The sequence below is a fragment of the Orycteropus afer genome, unplaced genomic scaffold (assembly GCF_000298275.1).
Source record: "Orycteropus afer afer isolate SDZICR_OR568_19922 unplaced genomic scaffold, OryAfe1.0 scaffold00611, whole genome shotgun sequence".
Taxonomy (NCBI): Eukaryota; Metazoa; Chordata; class Mammalia; order Tubulidentata; family Orycteropodidae; genus Orycteropus; species Orycteropus afer.
Window position 1 is genome coordinate 1,295,832 of NW_006922198.1, and position 22,548 is coordinate 1,318,379.

The window sequence follows — 22,548 nt, forward strand, 5'->3', positions numbered from 1 at the left end:
GTCCAAGATTATCTTCTGTGTCTGTGTTAATTGGTTTCTCTTTTCTTTGTTGAAGAGGGTCTTTGCAATCCTTCTGCCTAGTCCGCCATCTTGCCTGAACCCCCTTCTACAAGTTCTTAATTGTAGAAGGAAAGATAGAATTTCCACTTATTGAGCACCTATTGTTCACCTGCACTTACGACTTTATCTTTGTCTCCCAGGTCTCTCTGGGCAAACATGCATACTACTTTGCTTCAGCATCCTATGAGGGAACCCTAAGCTATGAGAGAGGAAGCTTAGATAAGGGAGCTGAAACTCAGGAAGCTTGAGTGACCTAGGTCCTATATGCCCAACACGTTCCACCCCCAGTGTCCCATGGGACCCTCCGAGAGACAGGTGCAGCTCAACTTTGGCTCCTAGCTGGAGTAAGCTGTCTTCACTGGGACTGACCCTTTTCACTCAACCCAAGTGCTTTTGTGCCTTCCAAGCTCTTTGTCCCACCTGTCTGGGACAATCTGCTCTCACTACTATCACTGAGGATTATTCAGTCAAGGGGTTAGATGTCTTGCCGTTTAATGGCACTGTTTGTCTTTGAAAACAATCATTTCAGACTTCCACAGACCCATAAGAGAAAAGATACAGAGTTTTTTGCTACATGCTGGTGAGTAGAGAAAGGAAACCTTTCCCAGTTCAGTATGCAATCCAAGCTATTCCTGACCAGCCACTCGATTTGTATACCAGTTAAACTCTTTTTATTTCCCATCTAACTCCTGTATGCTGGCTAGCTTTCAGTTCTAAATGCTTCTGTAGGATCAAGATAAAAAAAACTCATCTGGACCTGTTCCTTAAAACTCAGTCCCATTCTTTGTGCTAAGTATAACCAGTTAGATGTCTACTCTGGGTTAGACTTCATAGAAGATATTTTTATTCACTCCCTATATGGTTTAATAGCCAGAATACTGGACTTCGGGTCTGAATACTTAGATACTTTGGCCTTTGCTTCAAACTCTTGCCCCAGACATGAGCACACAGTGTGATCTTGGGGAAGTCAGTTCACTTTTCTGAGCTGCCATTTTTATTTAGTAACCTTAGGAATGTTTCTCTTATTAAGAAAATCCATGTGAAGGTATATGGTTGGCACTTAATAAGTGATATTTGTTCATTTATACAACATGCATTTAATGCATACCTACTCTTTTCTACTCTTTTCTAGGGAGCTCTGGTAGCAGAGTGCCTAAGGCACTTGACTGCTAACCAGAAGGCTGGCGGTTCAAACCCACCAGCCACTCCTCGGAAGGAAGATGGGGCAATCTACTTCCGTAGTGATACTGCCTCGGAAACCCAAGGAGGGGTCGCTGTGAGTCGGGTCTGACTCGACGGCATATAACAACAACAACAACACTCTTTTCTAGGTTCTATCATAACCCTGGTCTTACACAGGATATATTTATGATACATTACAATAAGTGCTATAAAGAATAATGTGATGATGTTGTCATCATTAGCATTTCTATAATAGTTGTTATGTGCCAGGCTCTTTTCTATCTATTTGATATTTATTTACTCATTTAATCCTTACAACAATCGTATGAGGTAGATAGTATTATCCTCCCCCACCATAAAAATGAGGGAACTTTGGTTCAAACAGTTAAAAGACTTACCTAGGATTGTACAGCTAGGAAGTGATAGAACCCATATTTGAACAAAATTGGTATGACTCCAGAAGTCATACCCTTAACTGTTATGTGATCCTGCCATTCTCAGAATATACAGAATTATGAGTGAATGCAAGGACCTAAAATTCTGTCTAGTTGGTGGTATAGAGCTTCACAAAGGAAATGACATTATAATTGGGTCTTAAAGGACAAGTAGGAGTTTGTCATTGAGGAGTGGTGTTTCAGGGGTAGAAAAGAATAGACACAACAACAAAAAGGAGTGTTAAAGACCACGGGGGCTTTGTGGCTTGAGAGTAGTATAGATGGGCAAGAAGAAGGTCATGGTGAGCCATGATTCTGGGAGACAAGCAACCAAACTATCTTGAGATTAGTGAGATGCCCGAGTGTGGGTGGATGCAGGGAAATCTGGGTTTCTCTCTAGAGAGTCCTGGGAATCCATGTGAGGTTTGAATATGCTCTCAGTACTGAGAAACTGAGATTGAATACCCAATATAACATGTATTGATTATCTGTCAAAGATTTCAGAGGAAGAGATCGAAAGGATCATGTCTGGGCAGGAATTTGAGGAAGAGGCCAATCACTGGAGCAACCATGGTGATAGTGACCACAGTTCCCCTGGGAACAGAGCTTCAGAGAGCAACCAGCCCTCACCAGGCTCCACACTGTCCTCCAGGTAAACTTCGAGGAAAGCCCAGCATTACCTACAGTCTGCCCTAAGAGTAGTATCATGAAGGAACCTCTAGGCTGGGAATTCTTTCCAAGCTATGTCAGCCATTATACTCTTGTTCCCTCAGGCTCTGGGATGAGGGTCAGGATGATGCAAAGCAGAATTTCTGAACCAGTATTATATACCCAAACCCAAACAAAACCCACTGCCATTGAGTCGGATCTGACTCATAGCGACCCCTCCTTGGGTTTCCGAGGGGGTATCGCCATGGAATTAGATTGCCTAACCTTCCTTCCAAGGAGTGGCTGGTGGGTTTGAACCGCCAGCCTTCTAGTTAGCAGTCAAATGCCTTAGGCACTACTCCACCAGAGCTCCCATAGTTTAATATAAAGGACCTTGAAAATGTCCACAGCCTCTTCTGCAGACTGATAAAATGTTTAGCTATTATCCATGTGCATACATTCTTCACCTAACAATAACATTTTAAATGTAGCTCTTCTCCCTCATTTACTTTATCACTGAAATAAGAAAAAACACATAAACAATATTGAGTTAAAATATGGTTTTTCCACATAAACATGAGTCAGGTTTTTCACTTTATAAATTTTAACAAAGAAAGAAAGCTTTTTAAACCAGTCAAGTTTGTCTGCTACCAGGGACTCTTGGTTCAAGTATGGTATCTTATGTTGTTAGGTATGAAACAGTTAGATATGTTTTCTTGAGTGATGGGCTACCAAGGGAAGCTTTCCTTTCCTCAGAAACCTTTCATGTAGAATAAGGATTGACAAACTCTTTTCTGTTAAGGGTTTTGTACTCCATATTGTATGGCTCACAATTCAGTACCACCATTGTGTAAAAGCAGCCATAGATAATATGTAAATGAATAAATGTGACCATGTTCCAACTGAACTTTATTTCCCAAAAGAGGGTTGGATGTGGCCTGCAAACCATAGTTTATTAACTCCTGTTTTGGAGATGCATCTAAGTAAAAGCTAAAGGAGTCTTTTTTTTTTCTTTTTTCTTTTTTCTTTTTATTAGTTGACAAAGTGGTTAGATTTCTCCAAGAAAGGGAAGGAGGCAAGACTGTCTTCATATTTCATTATAGCCTTTATTCATTCAGTTGTTCCTTTGTTTGTATCTTCCTTTGAATATGTAGGGGATTGTTGTCAAATACCACATTCCCTGTTAGGTGTTAGATTTGTTTTGTGGCCTGGCAAGGTACTTAACCTATCTATGCCTTATTTTTCCTAGCAGCAAACACATACCTTTATCATCATAGTCTATCAGTATCCATTAAAAACTCTCTAGATATGGTACCTGCATGGAGTTCCTTTTTCACAGATTGGAATTTAGTAGGGGAGGCATGCATTTGGCCATTAATTATATGCTTTGACTTGAGGAACACCACAGACCTCATCTCCACAAAATACTTGAACCACCTCCTGGTTCATTTCATTTGAGAGTAGGCATTAGACCTGCCATGATTCTGTTTGACTTGAGACTTTTCTCTCCAGTAGGTCTGTGGAGCTAAATGGATTCATGGCATTCAGGGAGCAGTACATGGGTATGTCTGTGCCTCCACACTATCAATACATACCACACCTTTTCAGCTATTCTGGCCACTCGCCACTTCTGCCTCCACAAGCTCGCAGTTTGGATCCCCAGTCATACAGTCTGATTCACCAGCTCTTGTCAGCCGAGGACCTGGAGCCATTAGGCACACCTATGTTGATTGAAGATGGGTGAGTGAGCCCTGCCCTGTTTGGCTTCTTGTAGCCTTAGAATGTTTCCCTACCTGCACACTCACTTGCAGCCCTGGCTGCTGTACCTCAGGCTCCTGGATGAGTGGGGGAAGATGATGAGTGATGGCTCAAGCATCAGAAGACAGATCCATGCTTATCTTTGAAGTCAGTGGTCCCTCATTTTTCAATCTCTGTGGAATTGGCATTGAAGGGCCTTTGTTCTTATTTAGAACTAGGTAAGCCAGACCCTGGGATGGGTCTAAACATTTCTGTGCCACAGATGGAACTGTGTACTTCCTGGGATATTCATGCATCAAGTCTAAGCTTTCTAACAGAGCACTCAAGTCCCTAACTGGTTGTGACCTGTCTTTATCCCTAGCCAACACAGCCATGGGTAGCCCTGGTATCTCTGTGTAGGCGTGAGTGAGTAGAAGGAAAACTTTCATTGCTCAGTAGGCTGTACCTCAGATAACAGTTCAGTCTTCAATCCCACCTGTTGCTTGCACCCATTACTCCTTTACCTGTCTGTTATCAAGCTTAGACATCTTTCCCCACCAAAAAAGGAATCCTGAGATTTCTTAAGCAATTCTCTAGTTTCAGAACAAGAGATTCAAATGTCTACCCACAAGAAGGCCACATAAAACTTTTATAAATCTGAGCATAGGAGTTGGAATAAAGAATTATGCCCGGGGGCCCGGAGGGCAAAAAAGCTGGGACCTCTGAGTCAGTGGCCTCAGATGCTTCCTCTCACTCAGCAGTGCAAAATGCCCTGCTCCTTCTGCCTAGCAGTAGCATAGAGGAAAAGCTGAGCAACTCTGCCTCCTGAACTCCTGCCACCAGGGGGTGCAGTGAGAGCAGGAAAAGCTTCAGCCATTTGGCCTGGACGCTCTTTTTTGTGCCATTTCTGTGTTGGATCAGCATGAGATCCCACCCTATTGGAGCTCTCATTGCCCCAACAGGAGTGACTGGAATTTTTTTCTGAGACATGGAGTATTAGAGAACATCAACATTAAAAGTCATATTCCCTAATACATATACAAATTTCTAAGGCTCTTTATCCCTCAGCAATTCTTTCTTACCAAACCTGCCCCTCCAGCACTAAAGGACAGCTGCTGGCTTCAGTCCTGCCCTTTATCAGAAACCTGAGTTGAATGGAAGTTGAAGTCCATTGTTAAGGGCAAGGAGCCCACTGCCACAACCATTAATGCCCTCAGAAGTACCCTCTCCCTATACCCCTTACCCTCCAACCAATGGAAGTGACTTTTCCCTTTCCCTATCCCCCAGATATGCGGTGACACAGGCAGAACTATTTGCCCTACTTTGCCGCCTGGCCGATGAGCTGCTCTTTAGGCAGATTGCCTGGATCAAGAAACTGCCTTTCTTCTGCGAGCTCTCAATCAAGGATTACACATGCCTCCTGAGCTCCACATGGCAAGAGTTAATCCTGCTGTCCTCCCTCACTGTTTATAGCAAGCAGATCTTTGGAGAGCTGGCTGATGTCACTGCCAAGTACTCACCCTCTGATGAAGAACTACACAGGTGAGGGCTGCTGGCTGGGGAGGAAATATTGGCAGCCAACCCATTGCAAATCCCTGCAAGCCACGTTTACTGGCATTCCAAAGGAAGGGTATTAAAGCTATGCAGGCTTTACTTCACTTTACCACTAACTAGCTCTGCTTCTCAGGTTCTCAGTTCGTAAATTGGGGATGATAACAATACCTCCCTAATCAGGTAGTTGTGGGGAATAAATGATATGGCATAGTAAAGCTTAGCACAGTGCTAAATTCTTATGTTTATCACATCTGCATCACTGAGGTAAAATCTAAACTTTCCCTAAAATGTGAGGAGTTCTGAGATGTAGTGTACAATCCAAGAAAGAGACCCAGGAGTCATCATGGTTACCTATTGTGTACCAGGCACTGGGCTAGGTAGTTGAATATTATTGTCTTATTTCATGCTTATAGCCTCTGGCATTGTATGGGTTATTTTGTCTATTTTATGGATGAGAAAACAAGTTCTAAGAGACTTGCCTTTGAGGGTTTTATATTTGAATCCATAGCCTGTATTTGAGTACCAAGATCCAAGCCCACAATGCTTGATTAGCCAAGCCTTGCTCTGCCCAGAAAAGAGGAACAAGGAAGGGTGCAAAACATGGTGAACTGTGGGCTGCACAGGGTGGCAGCTGCTTCTGGGTCTGCACAGCCTTGGGCTGGGTAGGGGGCCCAGGGAATGTGATTTTAAGGCTCCCACAAGGCCCTTCCTGCCCTCTGCCTGGAGCTAGGGATGGTTGGTATTGGTGACCCCAGCACCTACCTCTGTGCCCCATTTCCCCACACATGTCTTCATATCATTATCCCCACTACCAGCACAGTGACCTGTATACATTAGGCCCACAATAATTAGGGGATAAATGAAAGGATAAGTCAGCACTAATTAAGTCCTTTAGGGGCCTCAGATCCCACATGGAAGGTGATAAAACCATGTTCATTCAAACAAGATTGAGCACTGAGCACACGCCAGCCACTGTTCCAAGCCCAGAGGATGCAGCAGTGAAGAAAACACACACAAATCTGTGTCCTCATCAAGGTAATGTTTGTTAATGGCATTGGCTAATAATAAATATCTGCCTGGCTGCAAAATGTGGGCTCACACTACATTTTAGCTGACTGTTAAAGATTATTCCCTGAATGGTGAGGTGTTAAGAATATAGGATTAGGAGACTAAGCTGTTCTTCCCACTGTTTTCTGACATAAAGTCTCATTCCAGGTGGTCAGAATCTTTCTAACCTCCTTGTCTAGAGCAGATCATCTTTCTCCTTGCTGTTCCATGAACCCTTTTTACTCACTCACTTTGGAAACATGGGGCATATTTCCTGACCCCAAAATTCAGGACACATGACCTGTTGAGACTTTTCTGCCTTATAAATTTATGCATATGAGAAGCATAAATCACACTTAAGTAGCCATTTTAGGAAACCACCTTTATTGAACAGTATAAAATAATGGAAGTCATAGGATTCTAAGGCACCAGGAATAAGGAAAGAAAAGGTACCCCATCATTGAAAGCCAGCCCCCATCCTTCTCTATACACAACTGGGGTGCATCTCCCTCTGACACCCAATCACGGCATAAAGACAAGCCAAGGCTCAAGCTCAAGGACCCTTTGTGCAGCTGAGGGAGGGAGGGAAGAGTCTGGAGGCTGACTCTCCTTCTTGGTGCTCTTATATTTCCTTATTAATGATGCTTACTGGCCTTAGGGTGATCTATAAATGACAAGAGTTTTGAATCCAGCAAACACTTTGTCCTATAAACAGAGCTATTTGACTTTGCAGATAACCTAACCCCTTGTCCAGGGCCTCTAATTTATGTTTCCATCAAGTTCCTGTCCCCTGCTCTGTAATTTTGGGTCAACAGGGTGTTTGCATAGCAGTCAGCTTGCCCTGATATTGTCAGGGTTTGCACAGCTAGCCCAGGGATCCAACCCTCCCTATTTGTCTTGAATCCACTAATCCGTCTAAGAGTGTTAAATGTTCCCGGGCTCTCTACAGGTAGGCAGGGATCATTGAAAAAGCATGGCTTTCTATGGTTTTGAGCTCCATAAGTCACCCCATCCCACAGTAGCCAGTCCCTCAAACCCTCAGGACCAAAGCAAAGGCCTGTAAAAGCTGAATTATTAAGGGAATTTTTACTTTCTACGGAGACTTCTTGCCAAGGAGGACCTAGAGCTGCCCTATCTAGTGTAGTAGCCACTAGCCTCATGTGGCTTTTCAAATTAAAATTTATGAAAATTAAAAATCCATTTTCTCATTTGCACTAGACACATTTTGCATGTGGCTAGTCACAACTGTATTGAACAGGACATATGTAGAACATTTCTATCACTATAGAAAATACTATTAAACAACACTGATTCTAGAATATGTGTTGCTGCTGACTGGGTTCTAAGGATAAGGAATAGGTTTGTCATTAAGCGTTTCACTGCACTATGGGATCCTTTAATGGAAAAATAAAAGTTGAACTTCAGCATATTAGGTCTAATTCCATGGCCATTTCATGAGTATCTATGTTTGTAATAGGGAGAGGGGTGCTGGGTCACAGATGATGCAGACATGGTTTCTGACTCTGAGAGTCCTTATTCTTGGCTGAAAGGTTTGGGAAACAAATAGAAGCAGTACAAACCATACAATGCAGGGTGATAATGGTGGATATGATGTGTCCTCATCAAGGTAATGTTTGTTAATGGCATTGGCTAATAATAAATATCTGCCTGGCTGCAAAATATGGGCTCACACTATATTTTAGCTGACTGTTAAAGATTATTCCCTGAATGGTGAGGTGTTAAGAATATAGGATTAGGAGACTACGCTGTTCTTCCCACTGTTTTCTGACATAAAGTCTCATTCCAGGTGGTCAGAATCTATCGCATACATGAGAGACTGTACCAGGTGTCCCAGTGGCACAGTGACTTAAGTGGTTCAAACCTACCAACCGCTCCAAGGCAGGAAGATTTGGATACACGGTCAGGTTGCAAGATTACAGCCTTAGAAATTCTATTGGGTTGTTCTAACCTGTCCTATAGGGTCTGTGAGTCAGAAATGATTTAGTGGCATACAGTAACAGTAACACGAATAGGATAGGGAATGAGTGCCTCTATTTGCAGAATCAGCGAAGGCTTACCAGAGAAACAGATAATTTGAATTGCACTTTGAAGTGGATTTTTCTAGGTAGGTTGTAGAGAATAAGAGGAAGGCAGTAGGATAACATAAAGTCCTAGAAGTTAGAGATCCTGCAAAGCTCATGTGCAGGGAACAAGAAGCAGTCCAGTGGATCAAGGTGTGGAGAGAATACATAAAGAGAAATGAGAGAGGAAATGACTGGAGAGAAAGGTACAGATAAGACAGGTGACAAAGATGCTCAAATGCTAGTCTAAAGAATTTGGATTCTATTGTATTAATAGTTTTAAGTCATAGGTAGTTTTTAAGCAGAGGAATTATATGGTCAGGTTGCATTTCAGAAAGTTCCCTGTGGCTGTAACGTTCAGGGTGAATTGGCGTGAAGAAGGGTAGAGAGATTAGATGAGCAGGAGGCAGTTCCATAGCCCAAGTGAAAGAAAACAAGGCCTGAATAAGGCAACAATGACTGGAATAGAGAGGGCACCACAAAGTAAAGAGATGTCAAGGAGGTAAATTCAATGAGACTTTAGTGAATGGAGAGTTAGAGATGACTCCTAGGTTTTTGGCCTAGGCAGCTGGGTGGACATCAGTTCTTTCAACCGTAATGATGGTGCTCTAGGGAGGAACTCTGACATTGGTTTGGGGTCTGATGAGTTTGAGGTGCATGTGGAGACTGCTGAGGAGGTCATAGGAACTGAAAGTGCAAGAACCTCTGGAATCAAGTTCATCACTGTAAAGCAGCTTTAACTTTGCTAGAAACCTGAGGTGTGTAGTCTGTAATTGCCCATAGCTCTTTCCTACCATGCCTGCTCCTGTGTTACTCCCACTCCTGTAAAATGCCTTTACTTTTTCACAAATCTTAAATGCAAGTGATTATCTGCTGTCATGAGAAGGCTTTTCCCAGATGATACATGATCACCTCTTTTTTCTGTTCTCAAATATTGAATCAAATTTATGGTACCCATTTTCCTTAATCAGTCTGTTATCAGACCCTGAGCCTGGTGAATTTGATTTAAAGCAGATTGTAGCACCAGCCAGTGACTGCTCCTGGCCCTAATGAAGACTTCTTTGCTCTCAAGAGAAGCTACCTTGCATTAGATGGGCTTTAATACACACTTCTATTTCCTGAGCACTAGCTCCATTTTTGCCAGATCTCTGGGCCTCCCTGCCCAGACCCTAGCTACATAAATAAGGCTCAATAAACCTATACAGTCTTTTCTTTTTACTGCAGCAATAGAAGAGATGATGCTGATGCTATTGTAACAATAATAGCTAACAATTTTTGAGTGTTTATTTTGCCAAATGCTATACTAAGTACTTTACATATATTATTTGTTTAGTCCTCACCATTACTCTATGAGACTGGCATTAATATTATATCCTTGTGCTACAGATGAGAATCATGAGATTCAGAGGAACTGAAAAGTCAATGCTACAAAGCTGAAAAGAGATGGAGTAAGATTATCACCTGGGTCTGTTGTGCTCCAAAGTCCAGCCTCTTTACTGTTACTCTCTATGCCGGTTGCTCTCAAGTCGATTCTGACTCATCCTGACCCCTGTGTGTGCTCCATAAAGTTTCCAAGGGCAGAGTTTTCAGAAGTAGATCACTGGGCCTTTTCCTCCAAGGTACCTTTGGGTGGACTTAGACCTCCAACCTTTTTGTTAGCAGCCAAGTACATTAACCCATTTGCACCACCCAGTGACTCAATTATTATCCTATACTAAATTCTTATTTTCCAGAGCTTTCTCAAAAGGTTTTACTTTCTGGAATTTGTCCTGGAGCTTCAGTCTGACTTTTAGTCTTGGGGTCTGTAACATGGGTGCTGAGATGGCAATTCCTCTCAGGTTGCAGCTGATGACTGTTCCACGGGGTAGGTGAATTTAAATGAATGAAAAAGAGAGAACTGGACCTCTCAGCCCCCTTAATGGGACATAACTTACATAGTGTCAACTTCAATTGCTGACTGAATGGTCCAGTGATTTGGGGGATCCTGGCAGGAATGTTTTCCTTGTCCTAGCATGTTTGCGTAATGGGAACCTAGAAGAAGAATGGGTGTGTTTGTCCAACTTTCTGGCTTGAGTACTGATAATTTGTAGACAGAGAATACAGGGGCGTCAGAGCTGTGGAGTGGGCAGATGTGGAGGAGGCACGGCTGTAAGAGAAAGCAGACCCATAGAACAGAGAACAACTTTGTTTATCAAGGGGTGGGATGCGGGGTGTGGAGGAAAGCTTTGCAGTCAGGCTGGTGCAGACTGAGTGGGGGCCGCTGGCTGACTGCCAGCCCCTCACCACTTCCGGGGGTTCATGATGGCTGCCTGCCCTAGGAAATTTGAAAAGGAGGGCATGTACTATCCCTAAGAAAATGGTAGACCAAGGGTATCTGCTCTTGCCAGTGACTAGGAAGTTCCTTTGTGTACCTTAGGTCAAGATTTGGCCAGGAACAGGTTTGGCAGTGCAGGATAGAGTCTGGCTGATAGCCACACACCTGCATATTCTGCAGCGCCAGAGGGTGAGCGCTTGGTGCAAGAGGTTGCTGATTAAGGGACAAAGCATTATCTTTGCTTGCTACACTGCTTAGCCACCAGACGGATGCTAACACTGCTTCTCCCCTTGCAGCCTCCTTTTTATGCCTTACCGTTTCACTTCCCTACTCCACCCTACCCTACCAAGTAAATACTAGCAGGAATTTGAAGTGAACACCATTTTTCCCCCTAACAGAAGTAGTCAACAAAGTATCCTGATGAGGTGTGGTCTTCATTCCCAGGTACATGGCCTCCTGTCAGTCTCAGCATCTTGGAGGCACTTCAGGAGTAGTGTGTACACTGCAGCAAACCCAACACCCACTCAGAGCTGGGGCCTGGCCTGAGTTGCTGTGGGAATAGAGAGATCCTGAGGTCCCCTGTAGTTGTATGTGGTACCCTTTCCCCAGTTACCAGTTAAGAACAAAACAGGATCAAGGGGTATAGTGCTAAGAAAAGTGACAGGCTTGGAGTTAGAACACCTGAGTTTGAATCGTTGCCCCACTAACAACTGTTTGCTTTGTAACCTTGGGGACATCACATCTTCTACTTCCACATCTCTAACATGAAGGTGATATTACTTACCTCACAGGCTATCAATACAAATGAAAGGACCTAATACATAATAACAAATGAACTGCGGTGGAGTTGGATCTGACTCATAGCGACCCCTCTTTCAGTTTCCAAGGCGGTATCACTACAGAAGTAGATTGCCCAACCTTCCTTCTGAGGAGTGGCTGGTGGGTTTGAACCGCCAGCCTTCTGGTTAGCAGTCAAATGCCTTATGCACTACGCCACCAGAGCTCCCAATACATAATAAGGACACAGTAAATAAACATCTCCGAGCTTTCATTTCCACGTGTGAACAAAGGGGATTGTAATTAATATCCATTTCATGGAATTATTGTGAGTATCCACTGAGATCATATGTGTGGAATACTTAACGAAATGCCTAACAAGTAGCAAACAACAAATGGTAGAATGGTAGATAACGTTATTTCAGTGGTTATTCAGTATGAATTTTCTGTCAGCCAAATAAAGTAAAAACTATTGGTCTAGGTGTAGAGAGAAATTGAATCTACCATCATAGCTCAAACACCAGGCCTAAAAGAAACCCCAGTTCAGGCTGACTTGGAAGCCATGCCGTGAGGCAGAGAGTCAGAGCTCCACATTTCAGGTAACTGTTGCTGCGGCTCCCCCTGGTGCTTAAGAAGTGCACACTCCTCTGGCCTCAGCCACAGCTGGGCTTTTTCCCCAGGGAAGGGAAAATATCCACCTTGCCTATGAAGCCAAGCCCTAGCAAAGCCTTGAAAGTCATCATAGAAAGTAGTAGATCCCAGAAAGCAGTAGAAAGTATATTCCAGGTATCCTGAACCCTACCCAGATAGGGCGTTTTTGCCTGGCACAGGACTGTAGCACTCAAATCCAAATATGTTGCCAAGCAGCAGCCCTGGAGCTAAGCATCTTCTCAGCATGACCAGGCTGCATTTAAGCCCCATCTGGAACTCTCTTTGGCCCACTGTCAAGCCCAGACCTAGAAAGGCTGAGCCCAAGCCTGATCCCAGCTTTTATAAACTCCCATACTTCTGCTTTTCCATGAAGATTTTACCTCCTTGGTTTTGTGGTAGCCTCATCTCTGAAGTATTCTCTAGGTCCCTGGGGTGGTATAAAGAAGCCCTGGTGGTGCAACTCGTTAAATACTTAGCTGCTAACCAGAAGGTTGGCTGTTCCAAAGCCACCTAGTAGCTCTGTAGGAGAAAGACCTGGCAGTCAGCTTCTGTAAAGATTACTGCCAAGTAAATCCAATGGGACAGTTCTATTCTGTCACATGGAGTATCTACGAGTCAGAATAAACTTGATGGTACTAACAGTACTTGTCTGTCAGTATGCTGTACTGTGATGGCTGGCATGTTGCTATGAGGCTGGAGGCTGTACCACGGGTATTTTGAATACCAGCAGGGTCACTCATGGTGAACAGGTGTCAGTGGAGCTTCCAGACTAAGACAGATTCAGAAAAAGGAAGAGACTATCCACTTCTCAAAGAATTGGCCAGTGAAAACTTTATGAATAGCAGTGAAACAGTGTATGATATATTACTAGAAAACTTTATGGATAGCCCTAAAACATTGTCCAATATAGTGCCAATAGATGAGCCCCTCAGGTCAGAAGGCACTCAGAATACAACTGGGGAAGAGCTGCATCATCAGAGTAGAGTCGACCTTAATGATGTGAATGGGGTAAAGCTTTCAGGACCTCCATTTGCTGGTTTGGCATAACTCAAAATGAGAAGAAACAGCTGCAAACATCCGTTAATAATTGGAACATGGAATGTATGAATAATGAATCTAGGAAAATTGGAAGTTGTCAAAAATGAAATGGAATGCACAGAGATCAATATCCTAGGCTTTAGTGAGCTGAAATGGACTGGTTTTGGCCATTTTGAATCAGACAACCATATGATCTGCTATACCAGGAATGACAAACTGAGGAAGAGTGGTGTGGCATTCATTATCACAAAGAATGTTTTAAGATCTATCCTGATGTACAATGCTGTCAGTGATAAGATAACATCCATATGCCTACAAGGAAGATCAGTTAAATTACTCAAATTTACATACCAACCACCAAAGCCAAAGATGAGGAAATTGAAGATTTTTGCCACCTTCCACAGTCTGAAATTGACCAAACATGCAATCAAGATGTGTTGGTTATCACTGATGATTGGAATGCAAAAGTTGAAAACAAAGAAACATCACAGATAGTTAGAAAATATGCCCTTGGTGATAGAACTGATGCTGGAGATGGCATGATAGAATTTTGCAAGACCGATGACTTATTCATTGCAAATACTTTTTTTCAACAACATAAATGGCAGCTATGCACGTGGACTTTACCAGATGAAATACACAGGAATCAGATCGACTATATCTGTGCAAAGAGGCAATGGAGAAGCTCAATATCTGCAGCCAAAACGAGGAACATACTTTCAACTTCTCACACTCAGGTTCAAGTTGAAGCTGAAAACAATTCCGACAAGTCCACAAGAGCCAAAATATGACCTTGATTATATATCACCTGAATTTAGAGACCATCTAAAGAATAGATTTGATGCATTGAACACCACGACCAAAAAACCAGATGAATTCTGGGATGACACCAAGAACATCATCCATGAAGACAGCAAAAGGTCATTTAAAAGACAGGAAAGGAAGAAAAGACCAAAATGGATGTCAGAAGAAACTCTGAAACTTGCTCTTGAACAGAGAGTAGCTAAAGTAAATGGAAGAAATGATAAAAGAGCTGAACAGAAGATTTCAAAGAGAAGCTCGAGAAGACAAAGTCAGTTGCAAAGAATGGAATGTTGCAAAGACCTGGAGTTAGAAAACCAAAATGGAAGAACACCATCCATCAACTGCTCATATGCTCAGCATTTCTCAAGCTGAAAGAACTAAAGAAAAAATCCAAGCCTCGAGTTGCAATATTGAAAGATTCTATGGGCCAAATATTGAATGATGAAGGAAACATCAAAAGAAGATGGAAGGAATACACAGTCACTCTACCAAAAAGAATTGTTCAGTGTTCATCCATTTTGGGAGATGGCATATGATCAAGAACCAGTGGTACTGAAGGAGAAGTCAAAGCTTGCACTGAAGGAATTGACAAAAAAACAAGGCTCCAGAATTGATGGGACACCCATTGAGTTGTTTCAACAAACAGATGCTACACTGCAGGTACTTACTAATCTATGCCAAGAAATTTAGAAGACAACTACCTGTCTGGAAGAGATCCATATTTGTATCCATTCCAAAGAAAGATAATCCCACAGAGTGTGGAAATGATTGACAGTATCATTAATATCACATGAAAACAAAATTTTACTGAAGCTAATTCAAAAACATTTGGAGCAATATATTAACAGGGAATTTCCAGAAATGCAAGCTGGATTCAGAAGAGGATGTGGAACGAGGGATATCATTTCTGATGTCAGGTAGATATTGGCTCAAAGCAAAGAATACCACAAAGATATGTATTTGTGTTTTATCGACTATGCAAAAGTATTTGATTGTGTGGATCATAACAAATTATGGATAACAGAAGAATGGGAATTCCAGAATGCTTAATTGTGCTCATGTGGAACCTGTACATAGACCAGGAGGCTGTCCAAATAGAACAAGGGGATACTGTATGTTTTAAAATCAGGAAAGAAGTATCAGGATTGTATCCTTTCACCATACTTAATTCAATCTGTATGCTGAGCAAATAATCGGAGAAGCTGAACTATATGAAGAATGTGGCATCAGGATTAGAGGAAGAGTCATTAACAACCTGCAATATGCAGATGACACAGCCTTGCTTGTTGAAAGTGAAGAAGACTTGAAGTACTTACTGATAAAGATTAAAAACTACAGTCTGCAGTATGGATTACACCTCAACATAAAATCGTCACAACTGGACAATAATCAGCATCATGATAAAAGGAGAGAAGGTTGAAGTTGTGAAACATTTCATATTACTTGGTTCCACAATCAACACCAATGGAAGCAGCAGTCAAGAAATTGGGTAATGTATTTCACTGGGCAAATCTGCTGCAAAGCACCTCTTTAAAGTGATGAAGAGCAAAGATCTCTCTTTCATATCTAAGGCATGCCTAGCCCAAGCCATGGTGTTTTCAGTAGCCTCATATGCATGTGAGAACCGGACAATGATTAAGGAAGGCCAAAGAAAAGTTGATGCTTTTGAGTTGTGGTATTGGCGAAGAGTGCTGAAAGTACCATAGACTGGCAAAAGAACGAACAAATCTGTCCTGGAAGAAGTGCAGCAGGAATGCTGGAAGTGAGAATAGCCAGACTTCATCTCACCTACTTTGGTCATGTTGTCAGAAGGGGCCATTCCCTGGAGAAAGGATATCACGCTTAGTAAAGTGAGGGTTCAGCGAGAAAGGACAAGGCCCTCAACAAGATGGATTGACCTAGTGGCTATAACGATGGGCTCAGGCATAACAAGGATTGTGAGGCTGTCACAGGACCAGGCAATGTTTTATTCTGTTGTATATAGGGTCACTATGAGTTGGCGCTAACTCGATGGCACCTAACAACAACAGAGTGGTATAACCTGGGTTCCTTTGCCTAAAACTTGGTCTTTCTTCCAAGGAGCTCACACTTAATCCAAAGAAAAAATCATGACCAACTTTTAACCACCTCTGCTAGGGGATGCCAACTTAGATATTGGAAAAATCAAGGCTTTGGGGAGTTAGCCCAGGCTTCCAGCTCTAACTCTGCCACCAACTAGCTGTATGCTTAAGAACCAATCCCCTCCCTTCTTTGAACTGTAGTTTCTTATCTGAAACAATGATGATAATCTCATATAGCTCAGAGTGTAGAGAATTAAATGAGATAATGCACATAAAGTGTCCAGCATAGAGGTTGGCATGGCAGCTCAGTTTATGTTTCCCTCCCTCTAACCCTAGCTGAAATCAAGGATAAACTTTAACTGTGTGTAAACCTCAGCCCTACTGGAAACAGTGAACCTAAATAAATAAAATCAGCAGCTTTCTCTGCATTATAGCAGAGGTTCACAGAGTCACCATGACAGCTGTCATTGATACTAGAGGCTGCATCTCAGTAGTAGCAGTATCTTCATAACACATCCCAAACCTCCCTTGGTCCTTGTTTGCCTAAGTGGGCAAGCACTATCACTCTCATTTTACATATGAGGATCCCAAAGCTGAAAGGGGACAAATTACTTCCACAAGGTCTCACAGCTTGTAAGTGAAGGAGCTGGATTCGAACTAAGATTTGATTGACTCCTTCTGACTTTGTGAACAGCACCTTGCCAAGACACACCATGGATCTGTCCTTAACAAATGGCTCTGGATTCCATTTCCCCTTGCCTCAGCCCCTTTCCTACCTTAGATGTCATAAGGAGCTGTAGGAGTCCTTTGTCTGCCTTTCGTTGGCCTCCATTGGTACCAGAGCCCACTGATAACAGCTATATCCATTCCCCAGATTTAGTGACGAAGGGATGGAGGTGATTGAGCGACTCATCTACCTATATCACAAGTTCCATCAGCTAAAGGTCAGCAATGAAGAATATGCTTGCATGAAAGCAATTAACTTCCTAAATCAAGGTGAGTGGTTGAGGGTGGGAAGAAGGAACTTGTTTGTTTGCTATGGAGCACTTGACCTCCTGTTTCACCTGCTCTCTTTAGGGCTGTCATACAGGATCTGTACACCATGTGGGTGCCACATTGGTGGCCTATGCTCCCCTTCATAACCATCCTGCCCCTCTATGGCACAGGAACACTGGATTTTTTTTTCTTCAAGCCTAAATGCCACAGTCTGTGTAACTCATAGAAGAAGGAAGAGGATTCACTTTGTTTAGTCAGTTTTAATGCATTTAAACACAGACGCCAAGGACAGTACATGCGTCATTTAAAATATGTACCAAGTTTACCAGTGACTAAAGAAGAGCAGAGTGACTGATGAAACTATTGGAGATAAGGCCTCTGTGACAGGCTGGCAGTGGTTCTGACGAGCTTCAGGGCAGAGTGGGGATATACAAAAACTCACATTCACACATACATGCCAAGCATAGCTTCATTAAAAAAAAGTGCTGCATACAATTTATGTGGAATATTACCTGCAAAGTGGTACTTGGTAGCTACTGATAACTAGCATGAAAGAAAATTCACATTCTTCTTTCCAAAGTAGCATATGAGTACTCTGCTTTCAGTAGAACTGGGCTGTTTTGCGGCCCATGGCTTTGTTAGCGCTCTCTTCCTATGTTCAGTTTCCTAGTCCAGAGACTCTTGTTTGCACCGTCATCCCCTCACACTGCCCATACCTGCTTCTCTTGCTTCTACACCATTCGTGCAATTACCTAGTGTCCTATGTCCCTCCATTAGCCAGATCCTGTGCTGAGCTCTAAAGACATTGAAATAAATTAGACCCCAGGTCCTTGGCCTCAAGAAATAAACACTATGACACATTACTTGAACCTCAGATGGAGGAAGAGACATCTGAGCTGGGCATCAAAGGCTGAGTAAGATTTACATAAGGAATATTCCTTTATATTCTGTATAGTAAAAAGATGTGTGTGTGTGTGTGTGTGTGGAGAGGGAGGGAGATAGATTGAGAGAGACAGTGTCAGTGTTTCGCTGTTCTTCATAAAGTTTTCCAGTAATAGATCAGGCAGTGTTTCACTGCTCTTCATAAGATTTATATGTAGCAAGAGAGAGAGAGAAATATACATACCTATACACATATGTAGGAGCTCTGGTGGCGTAGTGCCTAAGGCACTTGACTACTAACCAGAAGGCTGGCAGTTCAAACCCACCAGCCACTCCTCGGAAGGAAGGTTGGACAATATACTTCTGTAGTGATGATACCTCAGAAACCCAAGGAGGGGTCGCTGTGAGTCGGGTCCGACTCAATGGCACATAACAACAAATAACAACATACACATAGGTATTAAATGGAGGGATATCACAGGTAAAACAGTAAGAGTAGAGGTACACAGGAGATCATGTGTAGTGTGTATAAGCATGGAAGTGTACATAACAGCAAAGTTTCTGATTGCCTCCAACAAAGGGCGAATTTAAAGATACCGTGAAGGATGCATTTGGACAGGTGAGTTATTCAGTAATCTGTTCAACGTTCATCAGTGCCTGTTTTGTGCCAGACCTGTGCTGGGAACTCAGTCAAGTGACTGTAGTTTATGTTATTTCTTCCTGTTTTATTTCTCTTCCCTTTTTCAGAGTTTAGTTCCTCCATATGAGAAGGAGGAAAAAGAGATCCACAGTTGTGGCAGTGTTTAATAACTTTAATTGAATTCAAGAAGCAAACTTATATTTCTTCCACATTTAGAAAGCCCCTCCCATCCCCTGTGTGATTTTTTTCACAGATATCAGGGGTCTGACCAGTGCCTCACAGCTGGAACAGTTGAACAAGCGATATTGGTACATTTGCCAGGATTTCACTGAATATAAATATACACATCAGCCGAATCGTTTTCCTGACCTCATGATGTGCTTGCCTGAGATTCGATACATTGCAGGTAACATCCTGAGCCCCTGGCTTCCAACCCTTCCTTGTTTCTTTTAGTCTGTAAAGGGAATGGAGAAAGCCATATTAATCAGGCCCATCGTTATTTGCTTAAAAGAGGTACTACCCTTGCCCTCAGAAAAGTTACGTCATAATGGGAAGGTTGTATTTTCTTTGTAAGGAAGAGAATCTAACATTTCCTGAACTCTTATAATGAATAGTGTACTCTATAGGCTTAAATCATTTCATCTCAAAAGTTTCTGCAAGGCTGATGTTTGGTGGTATGGATGGTGACACAGAGGCTCAGAGCATCTCAAATTAATTTCATTTCCTGAAGTGTACACTGTTTAAAAAAGGATGAATTTTAGGGTATGTGAATTATATCCCAATTTTAAATATTAACTTTTATTTCATGCCTATGGATTTTTAAGGATCATTCATTTAAAGTGGTATCTTAAAATAATTCTTCAAAAGCCCATGTTTGCAAAGCATGGATGGATTGATTGATTTAATTTTAGTGGTCTTGACCCCTTCTGAGCTCCCTGACATTTAAATAGGTCGATTTCAATAAAAATCCTGGCTTTGTTGTTGTTGCTGCTTTACTTCATTTAGTTAAGGTTCTTGTTTACAACTATCCACGTTTTGAAGCAGAAAGTTTTCAATCTGACAAGGAAATTTGCTTTTCTACTTTTGGGGCCAGAGCAGTTTACCACATGTGAGCTGAACCTAAACTATTTAAATTTTAGGAGTATTTTGCCTTAAGTCTCAGCATTTTCAAAACTGTGTTCTACAGAGCAGGAGATGTTAAATAGGTGCTCTGTGAAATAACCAAGCCCAACCCACTGCCATCAAGTGGATTCTGACTCATAGCAACCCCCACTGTGTTTCCAAGCTTATACAGCTTTATGGAAGTATACTGCCTCATCTTTCTTCCCTGGAGCAGCTGGTAGGTTCAAACCACTGACCTTTTTATTAACAGCCAAATGTCTTAACCACTCTACCACCAGAGCTCCTTCTGTGAAATAAAGGGAAATCAGTAATTATGCCCCAGTCTCATCCCGTAGAGTAGGGTTTTCAACCCTGGCTGCGTTTTTAATCACCTGGAAGATTTTTTTGAATATGATTGCTTGCGTTCTTCTTCAGAGATTCTGATTTAATTGGTATAAGATGGGACCCAGACATCTGTTTGTTTTTTAAGGAGGGGGGGCTCCCCAGGTGATTCTAAGGTACTGTGAGGAAGAACCACAGCCCTTAGATATATACAAGATATATTAGTATACTAGATAATTCTCTTGAGAAGTCCTTGAATTAAAAAAATCTGTATTACTTTTTTAACCCTGAATTTTTCAAATTTGGTTTTCTCTGTGAACAATCGCTTTTCCCCCCAGTGCTTTTCTTAACCTTTTAACCTATTATGCTGCGTATTCTAAATAACAGTGTTCCATAGAATGCTAGTTAGAGAATCTATGTGGAAAAGAAGAAAATTCTAAATTTCTCCTTGTATTTTAGTTCTTAGGGGCATTTAGGAATCATGGAATAATTCTCAGTTTCAGAGTTCTCATTTATGAAATGGGAATAAACAATAGTACCTATCATACAGAAAGATATTGTAAGAATTATATGAGGTAATGAATTTAAAGACCTAGCACAAGGTATCCCCTTGCCAGAAGCAGTGATTTTGAGTTGGGCACCATTACTAGACTCCTTAGGGTACCTAAATGGGTCTAAGTATCAAAACCCTAGCCCAGATTGTCTGACCTTTCTGATGTTTCTGGCACTTCCTTTGTTTCAGTCACTCAAGAAAGCAATATTCTCCCTTCACCAACCCAAGAGGAGTTAGACATACCCTTCCAACTAGCAACCACTGCTAACTCTTTTTTTTTTTTATACATTATTCCCAGGAAAGATGGTGAATGTGCCCCTGGAGCAGCTGCCCCTCCTCTTTAAGGTGGTACTGCATTCCTGCAAGACAAGTGTGGGCAAGGAATGACCTGTTCCAAGTGCCCCTCCTTAGGCCAACTACAGCGCCTTGGGTGGGCAGGACAGGCTTCAGAGGAAAGAGCCAGAGAGACCAAAATGGAGGCTGTGGAGCATCGTTTCCAGCTGCTTCCATAGCAAGAAGAGTTTTTGTTTGTTTGTCTGTTTTTTAACCTCATTTTTCTATATATTTATTTCACGACAGAGTTGAATGTATGGCCTTCAACATGATGCACATGCTTTTGTGTGAATGCAGCAGATGCATTTCCTTGCAGTTTACAGAATGTGAAGATGATGTTTAATGTTACAGTGTTGTCATTGTTTAGAGATAGTTCTTTTGTATTTTGAGGGAGAGGGTGGGATGGGGCTGAGATGACTATTTCCATAATGTTGACAAAGACGACTACCTCAGTGGAAAGGGAGGGGTGTCACCATCCCTACTTTTTCCACATTTTCTCAGCAGACCTCAGACATTTGTCTGTCAGAGAGCAAACTGCCTTTTTCTAGCCATAGAATTGCCAGGCAAAAGAGCACATGTTAGAGGGGCAAAGCATTGTTAGGACGTTTACCAAGCAAGGCAAGTGAGACATGGGGAATAGAGCAAGAAATAAGGATTTAGTCATCTCTTTTCTTTGGAAAACATGAAAGATAAGAGAGTGGAGCACAATGACCAAATCTAAGTCAGCTGTCCTCCTGCCAAACAAGTCTGCTGGGCAGAAGGGTGCTACCAGTTTCTTCTACTGTCACCTTTTCCTCCAGGCATAATTCTGGCAATAAGTCAATCCTTGGTTCTTGTCTTGGGTCTCATAGCCACCCAATTCTTTTACCTGCATCTACTACGGCCTACCTTCTTTAGACTTCTTCCTTCTCCCTTATAAATTTGATTTCCTATTGGCCCTTTGAAAAATCAGCTGAGCAACATGCATGCTCTAAATCCTGTTGCCCACTACTGATTTATTCTTTCACCTTGGTTTCTTCAAAGGGTAGTGGGACAAAGGCCAAACTGCTAAAAACTAAATACTCCTTGAAACTCCTTGTTTGTTCCCCTATCCCATCCTACTGTACCCCACTGACTGAATCTAAAACCTTTTTTTTTTTTTTTAACCAGTGGGAAGGACCATTTATGTCTGCTAGCCAGAAATTTTGCCCCTAAATTCTATTCCTTCTGACATCTCCAAAATGAGACTACAGCATCAGTGGCCTGACCAACCAAGTCCCAGAGGGCTGGAGCCAAATGTACCTGGAAGGAAGGGGGGGCTTTAAACTACCTCAT

The 22,548-nt window shown here is 42.2% G+C and overlaps 1 protein-coding gene across 1 annotated transcript in view; it reads left to right on the forward strand.

Annotated features, from left to right (window-relative positions):
• NR6A1 (nuclear receptor subfamily 6 group A member 1) overlaps window positions 1-21,288 on the forward strand; it is a 358,349-nt gene extending 337,061 nt beyond the window's left edge. The window contains exons 5-10 of the mRNA XM_007956388.2: window positions 2,174-2,328; window positions 3,840-4,064; window positions 5,349-5,603; window positions 17,262-17,383; window positions 19,159-19,311; window positions 21,200-21,288. Of these exons, the coding sequence (XP_007954579.1) occupies window positions 2,174-2,328; window positions 3,840-4,064; window positions 5,349-5,603; window positions 17,262-17,383; window positions 19,159-19,311; window positions 21,200-21,288 (999 nt within the window). The remainder of the gene's footprint in view (window positions 1-2,173; window positions 2,329-3,839; window positions 4,065-5,348; window positions 5,604-17,261; window positions 17,384-19,158; window positions 19,312-21,199) is intronic.
• Window positions 21,289-22,548: the final 1,260 nt, after the last annotated feature.